This window comes from Bufo gargarizans, chromosome 6, assembly GCF_014858855.1.
Source record: "Bufo gargarizans isolate SCDJY-AF-19 chromosome 6, ASM1485885v1, whole genome shotgun sequence".
Taxonomy (NCBI): Eukaryota; Metazoa; Chordata; class Amphibia; order Anura; family Bufonidae; genus Bufo; species Bufo gargarizans.
In genome coordinates, this window is record NC_058085.1 from 308,483,623 (window position 1) to 308,504,318 (window position 20,696).

At 43.0% G+C, this 20,696-nt stretch overlaps 1 protein-coding gene across 2 annotated transcripts in view; it reads left to right on the forward strand.

Moving 5' to 3' along the window:
* The first annotated feature begins 12,309 nt into the window (after positions 1-12,309).
* Positions 12,310-20,696, forward strand: part of LOC122940130 (tumor necrosis factor receptor superfamily member 6-like) — a 45,360-nt gene continuing 36,973 nt past the window's right edge. For both annotated transcript variants that reach the window (XM_044296514.1, XM_044296515.1), the window contains exons 1-4: positions 12,310-12,443; positions 15,524-15,695; positions 17,667-17,804; positions 20,349-20,475. In XM_044296514.1, the coding sequence (XP_044152449.1) occupies positions 12,414-12,443; positions 15,524-15,695; positions 17,667-17,804; positions 20,349-20,475 (467 nt within the window). In that variant the 5' untranslated portion in view covers positions 12,310-12,413. The remainder of the gene's footprint in view (positions 12,444-15,523; positions 15,696-17,666; positions 17,805-20,348; positions 20,476-20,696) is intronic.

Genomic DNA, 20,696 nt, shown 5'->3' on the forward strand with positions numbered 1-20,696 from the left:
CTAAAGGGTTAACGACGAATGTAAAATCAGTTTTGAATACCTTGAGGGGTGTAGTTTCTTAGATGGGGTCACTTTTAGGGAGTTTCTACTCTAGGGGTGCATCAGGGGTCTTCAAATGGGACATGGTGTAAATAAACCAGTCCATAAAAATCAGCCCTCCAAAAACCAAACGGCGCACCTTTCACTCTATGCCCCGCTGTGTGGCCGTACAGTAGTTTACGGCCACATATTGGGTGTTTCTGTAAACGGCAGAGTCAGGGTAATAAAGATACAGTCTTGTTTGGCTGTTAACCCTTGCTTTGTTAGTGGAAAAAATGGGTTAAAATAAAAAATTTGACAAAAAAAAGAAATTCTCAAATTTCATCCCCATTTGCCAATAACTCTTGTGCAACACCTAAAGGGTTAACAACGTATGTAAAATCAGTTTTGAATACCTTGAGGGGTGTAGTTTCTTAGATGGGGTCATTTTTGGGTGGTTTCTATTATGTAAGCCTCGCAAAGTGACTTCAGACCTGAACTGGTCCCTAAAAATGTCGTTTTTGTAAATTGCTGAAAAATTTCAAGATTTGCTTCTAAACTTCTAAGCCTTATAACATCCCCAAAAAATAAAATATCATTCCCAAAACAATTCAAACATAAAGTAGACATATGGGGAATGTAAAGTCATCACAATTTTTGGGGGTATTACTATGTATTACAGAAGTAGAGAAACTGAAACTTTGAAATTTGCAAATTTTTCCAAAAATTTGTTAAATTAGGTATTTTTTGGTGCAAAAAAAAATATTTTTTTGACTTCATTTCACCAGTGTCATGAAGTACAATATGTGACGAAAAAACAATCTCAGAACGGCCTGGATAAGTCAAAGCGTTTTAAAGTTATGAGCACTTAAAGTGACACTGGTCAGATTTGCAAAAAATGGCCTGGTCCTAAGGTGTAAAAAGGCTGTGTCCCTAAGGGGTTAATATCATGAAGACAATAAGAGAAGGAGATGGGGCAGCAGCACAAACCACCTTCTTATTTGTGTTTTCAGACTATAACCTGGGATAATACATCACTGTCTGTCAGTTTTCCCTTTGAGGATAGCTCTGGGCTTTCAGGTCATCTGCAGGGTTAGTAAATCCTAATAGAAGATGCAGGCTATGTATACGGGTTGTGTAAGCAGCAGCTATACCATACCCCCTGCTTCTATAGCTTGTTAGGACAGTTGACTTATAGATACCACTCCCTAGAAGCCGTGGAGACGGGCTCTGTCTTCTGCTCTTCGGTTCACTCAATAATATAATGAGCCCTGTAGCACATACAGTCCGAGATCTACATTTATGGTAACATTGCGGTGATTGGCTGGGAGGAGGCATGGCTTGCGGCCAGATTTCTTGTCCAATTCAGAGAAATGCTCTCCTACAAAACAAAAGTTCTAATTTCAAGTATTTGTAACCAAACCCTGCAGAGAGTCTACAACATCATGTTTCTTCAGCATCTATGGAATGTACTAAAGTCACATCGACCTCAGATAATTAGGTGTTTACTTATATCACTTTATAAGTAACATAAAGTTCACTAATACAATGAATCACAATTATTAGATACATAGGATTACCATAACAAGACAGGAGCAGCACGAATAATGTAGATGGCTGAGCACAGACCACAAATAATTAGGTGTTTAACTATATTATTTTATAAGTAACATAAAGTAACAAAGTTCACTCACCGAGAAGATTTATTTTTTTCTTTATTTAATTTTGTCATGACAAAAAAAAGCTAATATATTATAGAAGAAAAATAGAAAGCTTCATTAAAACCATGTTTTTAAAGACAGTGGATTTATATCATTATTATATCATTCATATTATTATAGATTACAGGACCAGCATTTTATAATGTAGATGATAAGCACAGACCTACTTCATAGACCACCTTTTACTTAATTAAAAATAGAGCTCTCCATCATATACAGTCTTTTATACAGTTTCTTTATGAATGACAGATAATTTAAAATTAATGTGGATAGGTTATTTTCTCATGTATAGTACTTAAAGGGGTTGTCCGGGTTCAGAGCTGAACCTGGACATACCCTTATTTTCACCCAGGCAGCCCCCCTGAGGCTAGCATCGGATCATCTCATGCTCCGATGCGCTCCCTTGCCCTGCGCTAAATCGTGCAGGGCAAGGTCTCTTTTGTTTTCAATAACACACTGACGGGCCGAAACTTCCACCCGGCAGTCTGTTCGGTGACGTCACCGGCTCTGATGGGCGGGCGTTAGCGCTGCCCTAGCCGTTTTACTGTCTAGGGCAGTGTTAAAGCCTGCGAATTAGTGCCGGTGACATCACTGGGCTTCCTGGCAGCCCCATGGAGAGCCCGCTACGTCACCGGATCTCCAAAAAATGCCTTTGCCCTGAGCGATTTAGCATGAACTGCTCCGATGCTCAAGTCAAGGGGATTGCCGGGGGGAAAATGGAGGGATGTCCGGGTTCAGCTCTGAACCAGGACAACCCCTTTAAAGTGGTTATGCCATGATTGATGTTAAAAATGAAAATCAGACATCATATAGTAAATGGCAATATCTTTATAACAAAGCTAGACCCTGCCAAGGGTCCACAGATCTCCACATTCACTGCTCCAATTGCTCTGCTAGATTATCTTCAGCCTGGCAGCTCAGAGGGCATGTCCTTTCTGCAGTAGCTGTAAATCTGACACAGCCTCTGACAGAACATATGGCTGCTGGCAGTTGAAGAGTTAAACTGAGCTCCTTCCACCAGCTCAGTAAGAAGGACAAGAAATAAAGAAAAGAACTAACAGCAGGTGGCGCTATACAGATACATTTTATTGAATAACTCACTGGCTATACAAATTTTTTAGTTACATGCAAATACAAAAATATTCAGATCCAGGTGCTGGTTTGAAAAATGTAGAATATGCTTAGTGACACTCCCACTTTTCAACAATTGACATTTATCACCTATCCACATGATAGATCAGGGATCAGCAACCTCCGGCACTCCAGCTATGGTGAAACTACGACTCCCAGCATGCACACTTGCTTAGCTGTTTTCAGAACTCCTATAGAAGTGAATGGAACATGCTTGGAGTTGCAGTTTCACCACATCTGGAGTGCCGAAGGTTGCTGAGCACTGTGATAGATGATGAATGTCTGATTACTGGAGGACCTCACCACTGGAACCCTTATCAATCACTAGAATGGGGGCCCTGAACTCTCCATTCCTGATCACTACATAATCCCAGTGAGGAGATGAAAGAAGACAAATATCAAGTTCATTCAATGCCTTTGGGGCTGAAGAAAACTGTACTCAGTGCTCAGCCGCAGCTCCATTCAAACTCCTCTTCATTGTGGAGCATTCTGGACCAACGTTCTGGTGATCGGTGAAGCCCCAAACAGTATGGACACCAGCAATTAGACATTTATCACCTATCCCGTAAATAGGTGACATATATCAATTGCGGGAAAAGCCCTATAATAAATTTTACAGTGTCATATAATGGCTGTGTACAGTGTGCCCAGGACAAATGTATACAGTTCTTGCACACCTTTGCAATTTCCACAATGCTTGCAGGTTACACGTCCGCAGATCAGAGTTAACAGGCCAACGTGTTCTTTAAAGCAATTTTCCTTGCACTGCACTTTTCTAGCTGTAATATAAATAGGGGTGTGCAATAATCTCTCCACTATACAACAATGGGGTGGCTTCCGCTGCATGTCAGGCTGTCCTGCACCTTTGGTAGGTTGCAATACTAATGATTGAATCTGCCGTACTTTCTACTAGATGAAGCCTCTCAGTAGACAGCCTCAGTCTGGCACTATTCTCTTAGACAACTTGGCTATGGGTCTATAAAGTCCTTGTTATACAATTTACCTCCACAGTGTGTAGCTCATTCACACCTCCTCTCAACACTGGCATGCTTTCCAAGTTCTCTTTTTCCCTCTTTCATGCACATAAAACCCTTTCACAGGGGACCACTGCCACTGCAGTGAGCACTGGATATATACAGTATACATAGGTGTATTTGCTGGGTTAAACCCCTTACAGTGGACACCAGAACTTTCTCATAGGTGGGACAGTGTATACCACACTGCACCCTTATGTGAAACCATGCGACCCTTTATCTGGGTGTACACATTGTGCATTATGATGTGTATGAAACACCTATATTATCTGGAAACTCTATTAATTGTTTCATTGTTATCATTTAAAAAAGATTACAGTCACTTTAAGACCAATTGCTGGTGATGACTGTCAGTATCCTATTGAGCTGCTTTCTGCCTGTGTATGCTGTATGGCATTGTATTCACATGGGCACTGGGCACAGTGAGGGCATTAGAGGTCAGTGATGTCGTTTGTGCCCTCCATAAGTTCTTACTAGATTGCTCTGAGAGGCTGCATCATTAGCCGCAGTCCCTGCGACCATATGTGTTCTGAAGGGGCATGACATTTCATAAAAAGATGACTTTATTAGGGTGCAAGAACAATGAATTTCAGGGTTGTACTAACCTCTTCATCAAGTAACACATGGTGTTACTTAACTGATAAAGGGATTAGTACTACCCCGAAAAGGCATTGTTATTGCACCCTAATAAAGAAATCTTCAAACCATCTAAGGAATCTTCATCCTTGCAGTGCCCCATAGATCCTTTTTTTCTCTCCCTTGCATCGAGGTATCCATTGACAAGTTCTGATGCAGCGCCCAGCAGCAGGTATCCCGTTTTATATTCCATGCCTACTGACCTGTTGTGTGCTAAGCACAACCGCATCTGGTGAGTAGCCTCTTGTCTTTTGGGATGCACCCTTCATTTTAAAGTCCTAAAGATTGTTTTTGCTCTCCTCCTTCCCTAGATCCTCAGGTCATGAAAAGATGCATAAAAAAACACAGTGGGTCCTCCTGGAACCAGGTAGGCCTAGGAAATGGGGTCTGCCTAGGTGTTGAACAATTTTCTTGGTGCGAGAAGTGCTCATATCCTGGAGGCCAAGTGCTAAGGCTAGGGCTACACTGTCACACTGGTCGCCCAACATCTGTTGCGGCTAGGATTGCAGAGTACCAGTGATCCTATAGAAATGAATGGGATTGCAGAGTGAGTCGCAACAAATCCAACCCTGCTTAAAAGTTGTGGCCCACCTAGGGTCTTTTCATGGGTAAGTTTGACCCTGCTCTGATAAAAGTGTAGTTAGCGCAGTAGGTGTTATAGCAGAAGTACAGCCTGGGCCCCGATCTGCAACAGTGCCCACACTTATAATGTGCTATGTAAAATCTGGTACTCCTTTCTTCTCAGGACCTGAGATTGTGAGGCTACCTATGCCGGCATTATAGCCCATGCACACTATTTAAAGAGTAAATATACAGAAGAAGCAGTGTACCACAGCCTGGCTATTTGTACAACTGACCAAATGAAAGCTGTGAGCATGACACCTAGTGGTCGTACCAGAGAATAGGCCTAGTGACAGGAGATCTCCATGTGGAATAAAACAAAATACAATGCATTCGGAAAGTCTTAGGGCCGCTTCACACGAGCGGATGCCGTGCGTGGCATCCGCTCCGTGAAAGAGTGCCAAGACCCGCTGCAGACTGCAGAGGCACGGAGCGGTAACATGACTGTTAATGCTCCGTGCCTCTCTGTGATCTCTTTACTACGAAATCACAGTGACAACTGTGATTTCGTAGTAAAGAGATCACAGAGAGGCACGGAGCATTAACAGTCATGTTACCGCTCCGTGCCTCTGCAGTCTGCAGCGGGTCTTGGCACTCTTTCACGGAGCGGATGCCACGCACGGCATCCGCTCGTGTGAAGCGGCCCTTAAAGGGACACTGACAGGGCCAATAAGCATATTGAGGTATATATGGCAGTACAGGTCTTATAATGGGTATTACAATCATCTAAGTATCCCCCCTGTCCACATTATACATACACTAAACTTAAGTTTTATAACCTGCTCCAACGGTCTTCAATCTGCCCAAGGGGCGGCGTTTCACTTCTCTTGCGCCCAGTCAGCCTCCCCCTACTGCCGCTTTGAAGCGCCGCCGAGCTCATGAATATTCAGTTTGCTGGGCGGCTTCTGCGGTCCCCGCTCTGAAGCGCTGCGCTTAACAGTGCCCGGCGCATGCGCCGGATCTTGTGAAGTCCGGTACAGTAAGCGCCGCCCAGCTCATCAATATTCACTTCGCGGGGACCGCTGAGCTGGGCGGCGCTTCAAAGCGGCAGTTGGGGGAGGCTGGCTGGGTGCAAGAGAGGTGAAACGCCGCCCCTTGGGCAGATTGAAGACCGTTGGAGCAGGTTATAAAACTTAAGTTTACTGTATGTATAATGTGGACAGGGGGGATACTTAGATGATTGTAATACCCATTATAAGACCTGTACTGCCATATATATATCTCAATCTGCTTATTGGCCCTGTCAGTGTCCCTTTAAGGCCTTTTTACTTTTTCACATTTTGTGATGTTGCGGCCTTGCGCTATAAAAATTTAATAAAAAAAAGTTTTCCCCCCATCATTCTGCACTCAGTTCCCATAATGATAAAGTGAAATCAGAATGTTCAAAATCTTTGCTATTTTATTGAAAAAGGAAGAACTAAAATCTTGCATTGACATAAGTATTCAGACCCTTTGGTTGCAGCACCTTTGGCAATGATCACAGCCTATGTATAAAGATAATGTCACAGTGGCTCTCCTTTCCCAGGCTTCTGGATTGAGGTGCTCTATCCTGGGCGCAACCACCGCCCCAATATTGATTCAACTAGTATAAATTAAAAGCAAGGAAGGCACTCTATCCTCTGGTGTGGCATGGAAAGGACAATATGGTATAATCATTGTTAAATTTATTATCAATAAAAATAAATAACTAATATTACACTAAAATAATAAATCTTTTTACCTACGGTATATCTCCCAATGGTTCTGCATTGTCCAAACATGATTTCTACATAGATTAATAGTTACATAAATAAATATACACGATCAGATCCTACTCAATACATCAATGGTGTGTCTTTACCAATCAAATTGTTTGTTAGCATAAAACCAAACACCATATAAATGTTAAAAATAGCGTTAACAATTGTGCTGTGGAGGCATATAATATAAAAATGAAAAGGTTAAAAATATGTAAAAAAAATATATAAAAAAGTAACGTCTCCTTATGAATGATTATAGTAGTATATCCAATTCAGTAAATGATGTTGCAAGATGGTAGGTTGCTAAGGGAGAAAACGTCCTCCTTATAGATAATTATAGCAGCTTACCAAATTTCATATCATTATAGCAGCGTACTCAATTACATATAGATGACTTTATAATGTAATGGGTTGCTTAAGTAAAAAAAAAGTCCTCCTTATAGATAATTATTAGAGATGAGCAAATTTTTCAAAAATTCGATTTGGCCGGTCTGCCGAATTTTTTTTAAAATTTGGTTCGATCCAAATTTGAGCAGAGTGAGCTCTCCCACATCCCGCCTCATGGGTGGAGAAGGTTAGTTAGTTAAGTGTGCCAGCCACCCCGGCTAGGGGAAGGCTGTGCATGTAGGAGCTCCCAGATATAGGGATCCAAGCCAGGATCTTGTCTCGGCTGAGACAATTGATCATCATCCCCAGCCTGAGCCTTGCAGCCTCAGCTGGTAGAAGCAAGCAGCCACCTCCAGTTACAGGAAGAAGCATACCCTGAGACAATAACTGTGAATACTGTCCAGAGACCCCAGGAAAAGCCAAATTCCTCCTCAGCTAGTCAGTCCCAAGACAGCAGAAGATAGATAGTGCAGAAGATAAATTCCTGCCACACATTGCCAATACCTGCTGGGACCAAAGACTAATGCTGTATCTCACTTGGATGAAAGCTGCAACTAGTAAAGACAAGTTTGAACTTTACCAATTACTGGATCTCAATTACTGCTGCAAGTCAATTACTCCTACTAGCACCACACTCATTTTATTGCAAGTGAGCCAGGAGTCCAGCTGTACCCAGGTAGAAGACACCGTTGACACTATTGCCATTACCACACAGAGACATTACACCACTCTGGCATTCCTAATCTGGTACGTGAGTTACAACACCTTAAAAGGCCCTGTGACAGTACCATGCGCACGCCTCAATTGGCGTCACGAACAAACTATAAACTATCACCTACACCTGACCCAGCCATTGCATATTATTGGCATCAGAGTGCATACCCCAATCCGGCTCTATTGCAGTGTCACCTTACCACAAACCCCCTGACTCTTGGCTGGGGGTGTCTGATGTCACTTGGGACGAAGTCGAAGATCAAGTAAACCATTCAAGAACCGCTGGGTTGCTGGTCAAGACACGACCGCTAGCTGACACTGGGAGCTCAGGCCTCTCGAAGTGACCCCTGCTGCCACGGCCCCTTACTCTGCTGTGACCTCTTTCTGGGTCAGAAACATTTAGGCCTCTGCCACTCCCCTGTGCAGGGCCTGGCACTTCTCTGTCTAACATACTGTTAGATCACATAAATAAATAAAAAGGAAATTAAAACACCCCCAAAAAGTCAGTAATTTTCTTACTTCACCACACACGCCCTTTTTCCCCACTAATACAAACAAAAAAGGGCTTTAGAACATATAACTGCACCACTGAACGGAAAATATATATATTTTTGCCCACTAATCCACAACAAAAAGGGCTGTAATTTTCACACTTCACCACACAACGGCTAATAAGCCCTTTTTTCCCACTAATGCAAGCCAAAAATGCTTTAGAACATATAACTGCACCACACAAGGGCAAATAAAACCTGTTAATGGCTGTATCAATCAGCACTTGCACCCCAATAACAAGAACGGTTTGCTGGAATTACAGAGCTGTATAATGGCAATTTGGATCCCCAGTCAGTGCAGCAAGGTGTAATAGGATTGCTCCTGTTACCCAGGCTGTAACCTCCCCTACTAAACCCTGTTCAACATAAATGCGGTGGAATGATTCCTCCCTATCCTTTCCCTGCACCTTGAATAATCTTTCCCTGAACTTGTAAATAGTTTTTTTTTAGCACAATGACGTTTTTTCTAGCACTGTCCCCTAGCGCCTGCAGACGTCTCTCCCTACACTAAGTACAGTGGTAAATGGCAGAATCCAAGATGGCTGAGGCTATTTATAGGGCTGTGACATCACAGGGGCTGGCTGCTGATTGGCTGCATGCATGGCATTGTGGGTGATCCCGCCTTTCCAGAGTTCTTTGCTCCATTTCTGAAAAAATGTGATTCGTTACAACGAAGCATGAGGAAATTCGGAACGAATTGAATTTTTCCTGAAATTTGGATCGAATTCCAATTCGTCAACTTCGATTCGCTCATCTCGAAAGATTATGGTAGCATACTAAATTTCATATAAATGGATATAGCAGCGTAGCAAGTTCAATCATAGTGGCTTATATACACTTGTACAAAGTTATATAGGTCTGCTATTGAATGGACATGCGTCCTCTTAGTAGTTTACACCTCTATTGGAGGTTATAAAAATCCATAGTGCGTCGATATAGCACATGTGTCTATATCATTTTTAGTCGACACTATTTGAAATATTGCAGCTATATTATAATTGATATGCGGTTGACATAAATAATTGTTGTGATAGTACGTTACCACTCCAGGATTATATATTCAAATATATTGTCTCCTCAGGTTCTTATATGCTGCTCTGTTATTGCAGTGTTATGGCCGCTATGCTTCTCAAACTCCGCTCTGCTGGCGTCCCATGTGGCGTCCCACGTGGTTGAGGGCGGTGTCTTTAGTCGGCCGCTATACTCTATTACACGAGCGGTCTGTTCTTTCACAAGAGAGATTTTAGCATATTATCCAAGCATAAAATGTAGATGTAGATGTCCAAAGATAGGAGTGGTAATTATAGGAAGCTGCAAATAACTGTACTGATATTTATCAATGCAAAACGCGTTTCGGAGCTGACGTGCTCCTTCTTCAGCGGTCATGAATAGCTGTCTGTTTAATTTAGCTTTTATAGTATAGTTGATTAGGAGAGGCGGTGTTTTCCTAAATTCAGGTATTTTACTAATATCTGGACTGGATCAAATCTATACAACGGGGTGATGCACTTCCAAATTAGACCGATCTATCTTTTTAAAAGTGTCACAAAAATATCATAAAATAAAGATATCACAATTTTTGCGTTTTCATTTTTCTTCCCTATTTTCCATGAGCCATAACTTTTTTAAATTTCCAGTCATATAGCTGTATGAGGGCTTATTTTTTGCGGGATAAGTTGTACTTTCCAATGCCACCATTAATTATGGCATCAAATGTAGTGGGGAGCGGGAAAAAAATTCCAAATGGGGTGGAATTGGAAAAAAAACGCAATCCCTCCACCGTTTTACGGGTTTTGTTCCCACGGCATTTCGTACTGACCCATGCCCTTCATTCTATGGGTCAGTACGATTACAACGATAACCCCATATGTATAGATTTTTTATGTCTAAATAGTGTAAAAAATAAATTTAAACTTTGAGAAAAAAGGTTTTTTTTACATCACCATATTCTGATCCCCATAACTTTTTCATACTTATATTTACTGAGCTGTTTAGGGGCTCATTTTTTGCAGAATAATCTGTCCTTTTTATTTATACCATTTTGGAGTGTGTGTGACTTTTTGATCACATTTTATTACATTTTTTTGGGCAAGAAAAGCAATGAAACAATTTGCAAATCGGCCATTTTGACCCTTTTTTCCGTTAAGCCATTCGCCGTATTGGATTTTTTTTCTATTTTAATAGTATGGGCGTTTTCGGTCGCGGGGATACCCATGATGTTTATATATATAGTTATTTAGTTTTTTTTTTTTTTTATTATACGGAAAGGGGGGTGATTTAAACTTTTATATATATTTTATATATTTTTTTACTTAAATTTTTTTTTTTTTATCATTTTGTGCCTCATATATGAGTTTATTCATTATATTTTTAAATTTTAAATTTAGGTTTATCACGGATTTTATATTTGCCATTTACAGTCAACTTTTCCTATTACTTATCCTGGCCTGCCATCTGGTGGGCAAAATATGAATTGGAGCATGAACACTTGCAGCCTTATCAGCAACGCTGAGTGTTCAGCTCAACCACCGATGCCCAAATTGGCCACATGGGGCATCGGAAGGAAGCCCGGAAGTGCGAACTTCCGGGTTTTTGTGCATTTAGGTGCTGTAATCTCACTTGATCACGGCATCTAAAGCATTTAATTACTGCGATCGGCATTATTGCCGGTCACGGTAATTAGCCGCAGGTCTCTGCTGTGTGAAACTGCAGAGATCTGCCGGCCATGATGCACGTGTGAAGGGGCGCCATGTTTCCACATTGCTCCAGCGCTGTACATGTATGGCGCTGGTAGCGAAAGGGTTAAGGTCTAATGCACACAAACGTGCAGCGTTCATGCTGTGGATATCCATGCACTATGTGCCCGCCATCTGCGGATGCGAACTTATTCACTTCAATGGAATCCGCGATCCACATCCAACGGTCAGCACTACAAAAGTACATGTCTGTTCACATTTCAGTATTTTTTTATTGACCGTGGGTCAGTAAAAATAAATTCACGGGGACATGCACTACTTGTCTGTGATACGGACCAAGCACGCCCACTGAAGTCTATGGGCCCGTGAAAATCACTGACACAACACGGATGACATCCCTGTTGCGTCCGTGTTGCATCTGTTTTTCACTGAAGACTTATAGGAGATTCTTTAGAAATTAATTTTCAGCTGAGCAACTTCCATGACACACGGATGGTAAAAACGGACACTCGGACCAACCATTGATGCGCCAAGGACATCTTTACAGAAGAAACACGTGCGCTCTTTTTCATGGACATGACACTGACTCAGAAATGTGAACGAGGCCTTAGGCCTTAGGCCTCTTGCACACGACCATATGGCTTTTTCCGTGTACATTCCATTTTTTGCGGAACGGAGCAGCTGGCCCCTGATAGAACAGTACTATCCTTTTCCGTTATGCGGACAATAATAGGACATGTTCTATCTTTGAACGGAACGGAAAAATGTAAATACGGAAATGGAAGGCATACGGAGTACCTTCCTTTTATTTTTGCGGATCCATTGAAATGAATGGTTCAGTATAGGTCCGTATATGGAACGCAAAAAACGGAACTTAAACAGAAAAAAATGAATGTTTGTGTGCAAGAGGCCTTATAGAGTGAGGAGGAAAAATTGAAAAAAAGGTCATTGCCAAAATTGTCCTTATGCAGAGAGGGTAAAAAGAAAAGCTGCAATGCACGACAAGGAAGAGGAACGTGTTTACTCTCTGCCTATCAGTCATAAAGCAGTGACACATTTACAGTAAAGATACCTATAAACCCAAGTCCTTACCAGAAGTCCCACTTCTGACTCCCCCTTCGGCCCGCCCTGTTACTGCTATTACTTTCACTTTCATCATACCATCATGAAGTTTGGAAGTGAAGTTCTGCTGCTGGTAAGTTTTCTATGAAATATTGCGGAGAGTTTCTACTGATCTACTGACAGAACCGGTATCTGAACTTCGAGAAACAGCAAATAGCAAGTAAGAGCGCAGATCTGTGTCCCCAGGAGCTGTCCCTCTCTGAGGAGGCTTTTCTGTGCTGGGCAGCTGATCTTAGAAGTTCTAGTCTGTGTGTAGAAGCTCTAGAACTGCACTGTCATGCCTCCTTCCTCCTCCGCCTCGTCTGTAAATGGCATATTTTCTTTTTTCCGTTATTGTCAGAGCTTGGGCCCAGAGGATCTTCAGGTGCTCTGGTGGGCCAGTCCCACCCTGCTTTTGGGTGAAAATGCACACAGTTGTTGCTTGTGGGAATTTATAAAGCCCTGCACGCAGGTTTTCTGGAGCTAATTGTAGTCTGTCATTTTTATGTAAAATGTGTTACTTTTACATAGTTTTTGCGACTTTAGATTTTTATGGTAGACGTGATTAGCAAGTAGACGGCAAGTAGATGTAAGGCATCATGCACACGGCCGTTGCTTTGGTCCGCATCCAAGCTGCCGTTTTGGCGGACCCGTTCACTTCAATGGAGCTGCAAAAGATGCAGACAGCACTCCGTGTGCTGTCCGCATACGTTGCTCCATTCCGTGGCCCCGCCCAAAAAAAGAACATGTCCTATTCTTGTCCGCGCTTTGCGGACAAGAATAGGCATTTATATTGAAGGCTGTCTGAGCTGTTACGCAAATTGCGGAACGCGCACAGATGCCATCCGTGTTTTGCAGATCCGCCATTTGCGGACCGCAAAACACACCACGGTCGACCCAAGTTATATAGCTTTTTCAAAAAAGTCACAAAAATGGCGCTATCTCACTCCAATATGGCTCATGCATACAAATGTATTTTCTTTCTGTGTCCGTTTATTATTTTTTTTGCAGACCTTAAGGCCAACTATTAATTTTAACGGAAGTTACTCCGTGTGCATTCCATTTCCGTAAGTCCGCATGTCCATTCCACAAAAAAAACAAAAACATGTCCTATTATTGTCGGCGTAATGGACAAGGATAAGACTGTTCTATCAGGGGCCAGCTGTTCAGTTCCGCAAAATACGGGCTGCACACGGACGTCATCCAAAATACATACGGTCGTGTTTCATGAGCCCTAATAGCCTTAAAGATGAGTGAGACTCTGCAAACAATATGCAACCTTTGGTAAAACGCAAACTTAAAGGGGTTCTGCACTTTGTTTAAACTGATGATCTATCCTCTGGATAGATCATCAGCATCTGACTGGCAGGGGTCTGACACCCGGGACCCCCTCCGATCAGCTGTTTAAGAAGGCAACGGCGCTCCAGCAGCGCCATGGCCTTCTTACTGTTTACCGCAGGCCCAGTGATGTCACGACTAGTATCAACTGGCCTGGGCGGGGCTAAGCTGTGTTCACTTGAATAGAGCTTAGCCCCGCCCAGACCAGTTGATACTAGTCATGACGTCACTCAGCCGGCAGTAAACAGCGAGAAGGCCGCGGCGCTGCTGGAGCGCCGCTGCCTTCTTAAACAGCTCATCGGCAGGGGTCCCGGGTGTCAGACCCCCGCCGATCAGATGCTGATGATCTATCCAGAGACTCTCCTACAAAGTCCGGAGAGGAAGGTATGATAGTGCCCCCATATACAATATTTAATGCTCTCCCCCCCTCTAGTATAATATCCTTGTACATATAATACCCCCCTTCCGCCCTTGATGTCCCCAGTAGTCCAGGGTGCCTGAGTCACATCCCAGGAAAGACGGTCTGATCTCGCCTCACCGCAGAAGCGGTCCTACTGGATAGATATTACAATAGATAACACATATGCTTGAAGTGACAGGCCCAAAGCCTATATTATAAGCCTATCTGACCATCATAACAACATTTCCTGGTTTGATTTTTGTCAGTTGTTTCCATGGAGGAGTTTTGGGGATGCACATCACTGATGTCCCCGATACTGCACGCTCAAAGAACTGCTACCAGTAAAACCAGTCAGGCTGAGTTCACACCAGCGTTGTTGTTTCAATTGTTCTGCTCCATTAGAAGAGCATACCAACAAAAATAAATCAACTTTTATTGTTAGTGTGGTGTTCACTGTATATATTTCTGTTTAATAAAGAAAAACATAGGGGGCCATTTATTAAGACTGGCTATTTAGACGCCGGTCCTAATTGTACCTGCACTGCTGGAGGAACCGTCAGAGCTACCGTATGTGGAGGTGGAGGCCTCTGCATAACTTTATTGCTTCCTCCAGCAGGACGCGTGACAATCTAAAATCTTCGCCAGCTGCCTTGCTGGCATAGAATTAAGTCATTTTGTATGCTAAAAACTGGCAGCCCGTCCACACCACGACCCCTTTTTAGAACTGTCGGGAAAGTGGTGTGAGCGGGAAAAAAAATCACAGATTTTGTCGCAAAAAGGCTTGCGACAAAATCTGCGACTGATATCAGTACATAAATGGGCCCCATAGTCTCTTCCTTTTTTAATAACTTTTACTTGTGTGATATTAACTTCTTTCCGGGTTGAGGGTAAACAGCTTACTTCATAGGTCGGCTTCGCTTCCTCCAACCGGCCTGACGGTCTCTCCTCAGCCTCGGACGTATTCACGGACCTGTGGTACACTCACTCCATAGCGTCTTTTTCTTCAGTGCTCTCCTCTCTGCTGCACACCGTCGTCACCCCTTACCAACCGATCATCTTGTTGCCCATTTAAAGGAATCTGTCACCCCGATTTTAGACTATTACCTACGATAATACTTGTGTAGTACTGCAGATACGGAGTCCAGATCACTACTTTTTATTTCCTACTGTCCCCCGTTCGCCCGCTGTCAGCGCTCAAAGCTGCACTGGAATACACACACGTGCTGGGAAATTGGTGGCGTGGAAGGCCCTATGAAATCTGTGTCCCTATCCAGGCCCCTGCTGTGACCCAACTGGTTGATGTATTGAAAATTCGGATCTAGGCGATATGAGTATGGCTTTTTCTTTTGCTAAGGTTGTTACATACCGTAAATAGTTGTGAGCCTTTGTGCTGACAGAAGAATATTCACTGCTCTTCTGTGTTCTTGTCTTTATAGGCTATTCTATTAAGTGTTGTGTTAGCTGATAATTATTACCACAATACTACAGACGGACATGAAAATCAAAAAGCTTCCAATTCCACTTTACACAAGGTCTGGAAGAGAGAAAAGCCCTGTCTGGGAGATGAATACTACACAGGCACTCACTGCTGTAAATACTGCAATGCAGGTAAGTTGCCATTCAGGAAAATGGACCTGTCAACTCTCCTGATTATGGGAGTTATTTATGGCCAAAAATAAAATGAAAATGGAAAAATAAAGTGAAAAGGCAATAACCTTATTGGCATTTCTTTTGCTACTCATGTGTGAAAACGTCAAGATTAAAAATAGAATTGAATTATTTAATTTGCAATTACATTTTTTACTCAAGCTTGGGTAATATTTGACAAAAAGAATATTAAAATGAAAAAGGCCTTTTGCCATTTAATTTTAATTTTTGTCATTTCATTTTTACTATCCATACTGGTATTTAACGGTCAAATAAATAAAAATTACAAAATTAAAAAAGCTGGAATACATAATGGATAAATGAGAGACATTAAAGGGAGTCTGTCAGCAGATTTACCCCTTTTTAACAGTTGCCATACCGCTGTAGCCGCAAAACAGACGATTAACACAGTACCTTTATTTGCTTTGGGGGACTTTTAAATATGCCAAAAAACGAACTTTGATGAGGGCTCGCAAGTGCCCAGGGCGGAGTCCACCGTGTTGGAGCCCAGGCAGCTCTGCCTCTTCGGCTCTTATCCCCGCCCAGCCTCCTCCTCTGCTCGCCTATCTGTTGTCTCTCCCCCTCAGCGAGATCCCGCGCCGATGCGATAACTTCCTTGGCCGGGGCATGCGCACTGCCATGCTCATTGCTGACACGGCATCGCAGTAGCTTATGCGCATGCCCCGACCAAGCAAGTCATCACGTCGGCGCGGGATCTCGCTGAGGGGGAGAGACAACAGATAGGCGAGCAGAGGAGGAGGCTGGGCGGGGATAAGAGCCGAAGAGGCAGAGCTGCCTGGGCTCCAACCCAGTGGACTCCGCCCTGGGCACTTGCAAGCCCTCATCAAAGTTCGTTTTTGGCATATTTAAAAGTCCACCAAAGCATATAAAGGTACTGTGTTAATCATCTGTTTTGCGGCTACAGCGGAATGGCTACTGTTAAAAAGGGATAAATCTGCTGACAGACTCCCTTTAAGGCTATTTTCGTGCCAAAATTAAAATGAAAACTAACAAGGTCAACTACTGCTGATTTTAATTTTCAAGGTGGCCAATATTGAAATATATGTTAATTAGTATTAGTGGGCAGGGATCAACATGTAAATATATATTAATCAGTCCAGGACTGAACATCTGCTCTACAATGCCTGCCGACTCCGTACTAATGCTTGCACACGTGTGCTGCCGGAAGTCCAGTTCGGCCCCGTTCACTATAATGGGGACGGGTGGGGGATGCGGCCACAGCATGGTGAACATGCCAAGAGGCTGCCGGACAAATACCTGCCGGAAAAGCCGTGTGAAAACGCTAGTGTGAAAGAAGCCTAAGACTATGCCAACATGGAAATTTAATAGTAGAAGAAGAACATTGATGCTTCTCTCTCTGCTATAAGGAGATCAGGCTTAACTTTTTATAAAAACTCTTTATTTTAGGTTTGCACTGAGCCCAGTGACGGTTTCATCCTCTGCTGGAAGAGAAGAAGCGCAGCGATATTTGTCAGCGGCGCTGAAAGCAAGAGTGGGCGGGGTTATCTGCTGTTAGTGGTATAGGGGGTGAGGTGGACAACGGCGCTGCTGGGGGCGTAGAGTATGGGCCGAGGAGAGGCGTGCCTGGGCTCTGCTGGAGGGCGGGCCTGGGCACTCAATGGGGGTGTTCCTGGGCGCCTTTGAACAAAAATAACGCCCCTCTTGGCACCTTACTGCCTCATTTGCATAAGGAATAAAGTGGATTTTTCGAGATAGAAACCAAGCAGCAAGGAAAGAAAAGCACGTCTGGAAAGGAGGTGATTCTGGTGACAGATTGCCTTTAAAAAGACAAACAAAATTCAATCGGAAATATTGAAACTTAGAAACACTTCCTGTAAAATATTTATGGCAACATTTATTGGGTTACGTGAAGTTGGCTTCCTGACAATGTCTGCTTTTTTTTTTTTAAAGGAAAATATGCAGAGTCGGACTGCACTGAGGAACATGGGTATCCAACATGCCAGGATTGCACAGAAGGGAGGGATTACATGGATGAAAAGAATAGCTTAACTATGTGCCATAAGTGCTTGCAATGTGACCCTCAACTAGGTAGGTTATATTATTATGTTTTATTGTAGAAAGACAATATTTTACTTTTTATATTTTCATAACCAGGCACTTTATAGCCCTTCTATTAGCTGCCGTAATCTTCGTTTCTTCTCTTCTATCAGTCTTCCATACTCTCTCTCTTCTGCCCCTCTGCCATCCTCTGGTATTCTCTATCTCACGCCTCATGACACTCTGCCCTCCAAACATTCACTCACTATCTTCAGCAGAAAAGCATATAATAGTCATATAATTGCCACCTCAGCAGATTATATTTCACTTGTGTTCTCCCTCTGCTTCCTATCCATGGTCACTTTAAACTGAAAGGTCTTTTGCACACAGGCCCATTTTTGTAATAAAACTGCCGTAGAGGTTCAGGAAGCCTCTACTGTACCTCTGTATGCCCCCAATTTCATGTAAATGTGCAAATTGCCATTTTCCCTCTATTGACTCTAATGAAGATGACCCTGAAAGAGCCCCAAAATTAGTGTCAACAACCAAATATGTTTTCATAATTTGTATCCATGATGAATGTCCCATCAACTACAAGGACCCCGACCTTCCAAAAGTCACTTTGTATCCTTGTGCTAATATCTTCACACTCACTGGAACGAGTGAGGCCTCTCCTCTCCTCCTCTTCCTCAATACCTGACCACACCTAATATTCCTGTCAGGTTGGCCTATCTTCACAGTTTTCAGCCTGGTCTTGGACAATTTATGTTTTGTGGTTTTACACTGCACAATTATCATTACAATCAAAAGGAAGCAAAATGATCACAATAGCTGATTAATGTAAATTACCTTAAAAGGGTTGTCTTCAGGTTCAGTTCATTTTCACGGATCATTAGGAAGAGGCGCTTTGAAAATAATTTTTCAGCTGTGCAGGGTCAGTGAGACACGGATGGCACATGGAGAGCAGGCCCGGTGCAAGGATTTTTGCCAACACAAGTGAAGCTACATTTTAGTGCCACCTCCCCCTAACACCTGCATCCCATGTATATATATATATATACAGGGGGCAAAATGGATATATATAAAGGGGGCGAAATGGATATATATACAGGGGGCAAAATGGATATATATACAGGGGGCAAAATGGATATATATACAGGGGGCAAAATGGATATATATAGGGGGCAAATGGAATATATACAGAGGGGGCAAAATGGAATATATACAGGGGCCCTGTATATATCCATTTTGTCCTCTCTGTATATATTCCATAATCATTTGTCCCCTGTGTATATATTCCATTTTTTGCCCCCCCCCCCCACCTGTATAACTGCTCACAGAGGCCAGGCAGTCAGAGGCGCAAGTGATTTATTTTTAAAAAAAGTTTCATTTTTCCGCCCCCCTGTCTCTGCACCTTAAGGCAGCCGCTTGGTCTGCCTTATTATAGCGCTGGGCCTGACGGACAGCAAAAAACGGCCACACGGGCCACACATGGATCCTGTCTGGACAGCTTCACGGATGCAACACTGGCCACCTTCTCACGGATTTAAGCATGGACACGAACGTGTGAACGAGGCTTAAGGCAGGTGGAAGTCATAGTGGGGGTCCCCTCTCTGGAATCCCTTCCATTAGCCTGAATAGAGGGCAGTTGACAAAGAGCAACTCTTGCCCTGGAGACTCGGGTAGACTAAGTTTTACATGGTCATCCATGATCAGAAGCTGGAATTCAATGATCAGCTGATTCACACGGGGGTCCTGGATTTGGCCGGATGCGTCGCGTGTGCATTGCGGGAAAACCGCGAGAGTAGGCACTGCAATTGCAGTCAGTTTTGAATACGATTGCCGTTCCGATGTTCAGTTTTTTCCACGCGAGTGCAATGCATTTTGCATGAGCGTGAGAAAAAAACTGAATGTGGTACCCAGACCTGAACCCGGACTTCTTCACTGAAGTTCGGGTTTGGGTTAGGGTTAGGTTCTATTCATTTTATTATTTTCCCTTATAACATGGTTATAAGGGAAAATAATAGCATTCTGAATACAGAATGCTTAGTAAAATGTATTTTAGTAAACATTTTGTATTCAGAATGCTATTATTTTACCTTATAACCATGTTATAAGGGAAAATAATACAGTGAATACACTTTATCATCTCCTAGCAACCATGCGTGAAAATTGCAACACATCCGCACTTGCTTGCGATTTTCATGCAGACCCATTCATTTCTATGGGGCCTGTGTTGTAGGAAAACACAGAATATAGAACATGCTGCGGATTTCACCCAACGCACAAGTGATGCGTGAAAATCACCGCTCATCTGCACAGCCCCATTGAAGTGAATGGGTCCGGATTTAGTGCGGGTGCAATGCGTTCACCTCACACATTGCACCCGCACGGAATTCTCGCCCGTGTGAAAGGGGCCTTAAGAGACAACCCCTTTATCTAAAGTGAAGGCCACATTTTAGGAAGTGCCAGGAGTGTTGTCAGTTGTCAGCAGAGTAATGTCAGACTGATGTTGTCAGTGCCTTATTCATGCTCTATGTTCCTAATATGTGAATCACAAGTTGGATCTAAATATTCTCACTTTCTAATTTCTAGGTCAGAGAGAGGAACAACCTTGTACTGTGCTCCACAATACTGTGTGCAAATGCAGTGAACACTTCTTCTGTGCTGAAAATGAAACGGCTAAATCTGCCAGCTGCACAAAGTGCCAGCACTGCACCCCGTGAGTGTCAGAATACTATTGACTACAGTACTTCATTCTTAAATGTCTTAAAAATGTTTTAAACAGTTTTAATTCCTATAGTATGGGATGGGCAGTTGTTGCAGAAAATGGGACTCTTATAGATGCATGCCATGCATTTCTGCACCATCGTCGATGCATTCCAAACTTGAGAAGGGGAGACCTCCAGACTTTATGAAGAGCAGTCATATCTCTTTGATGCC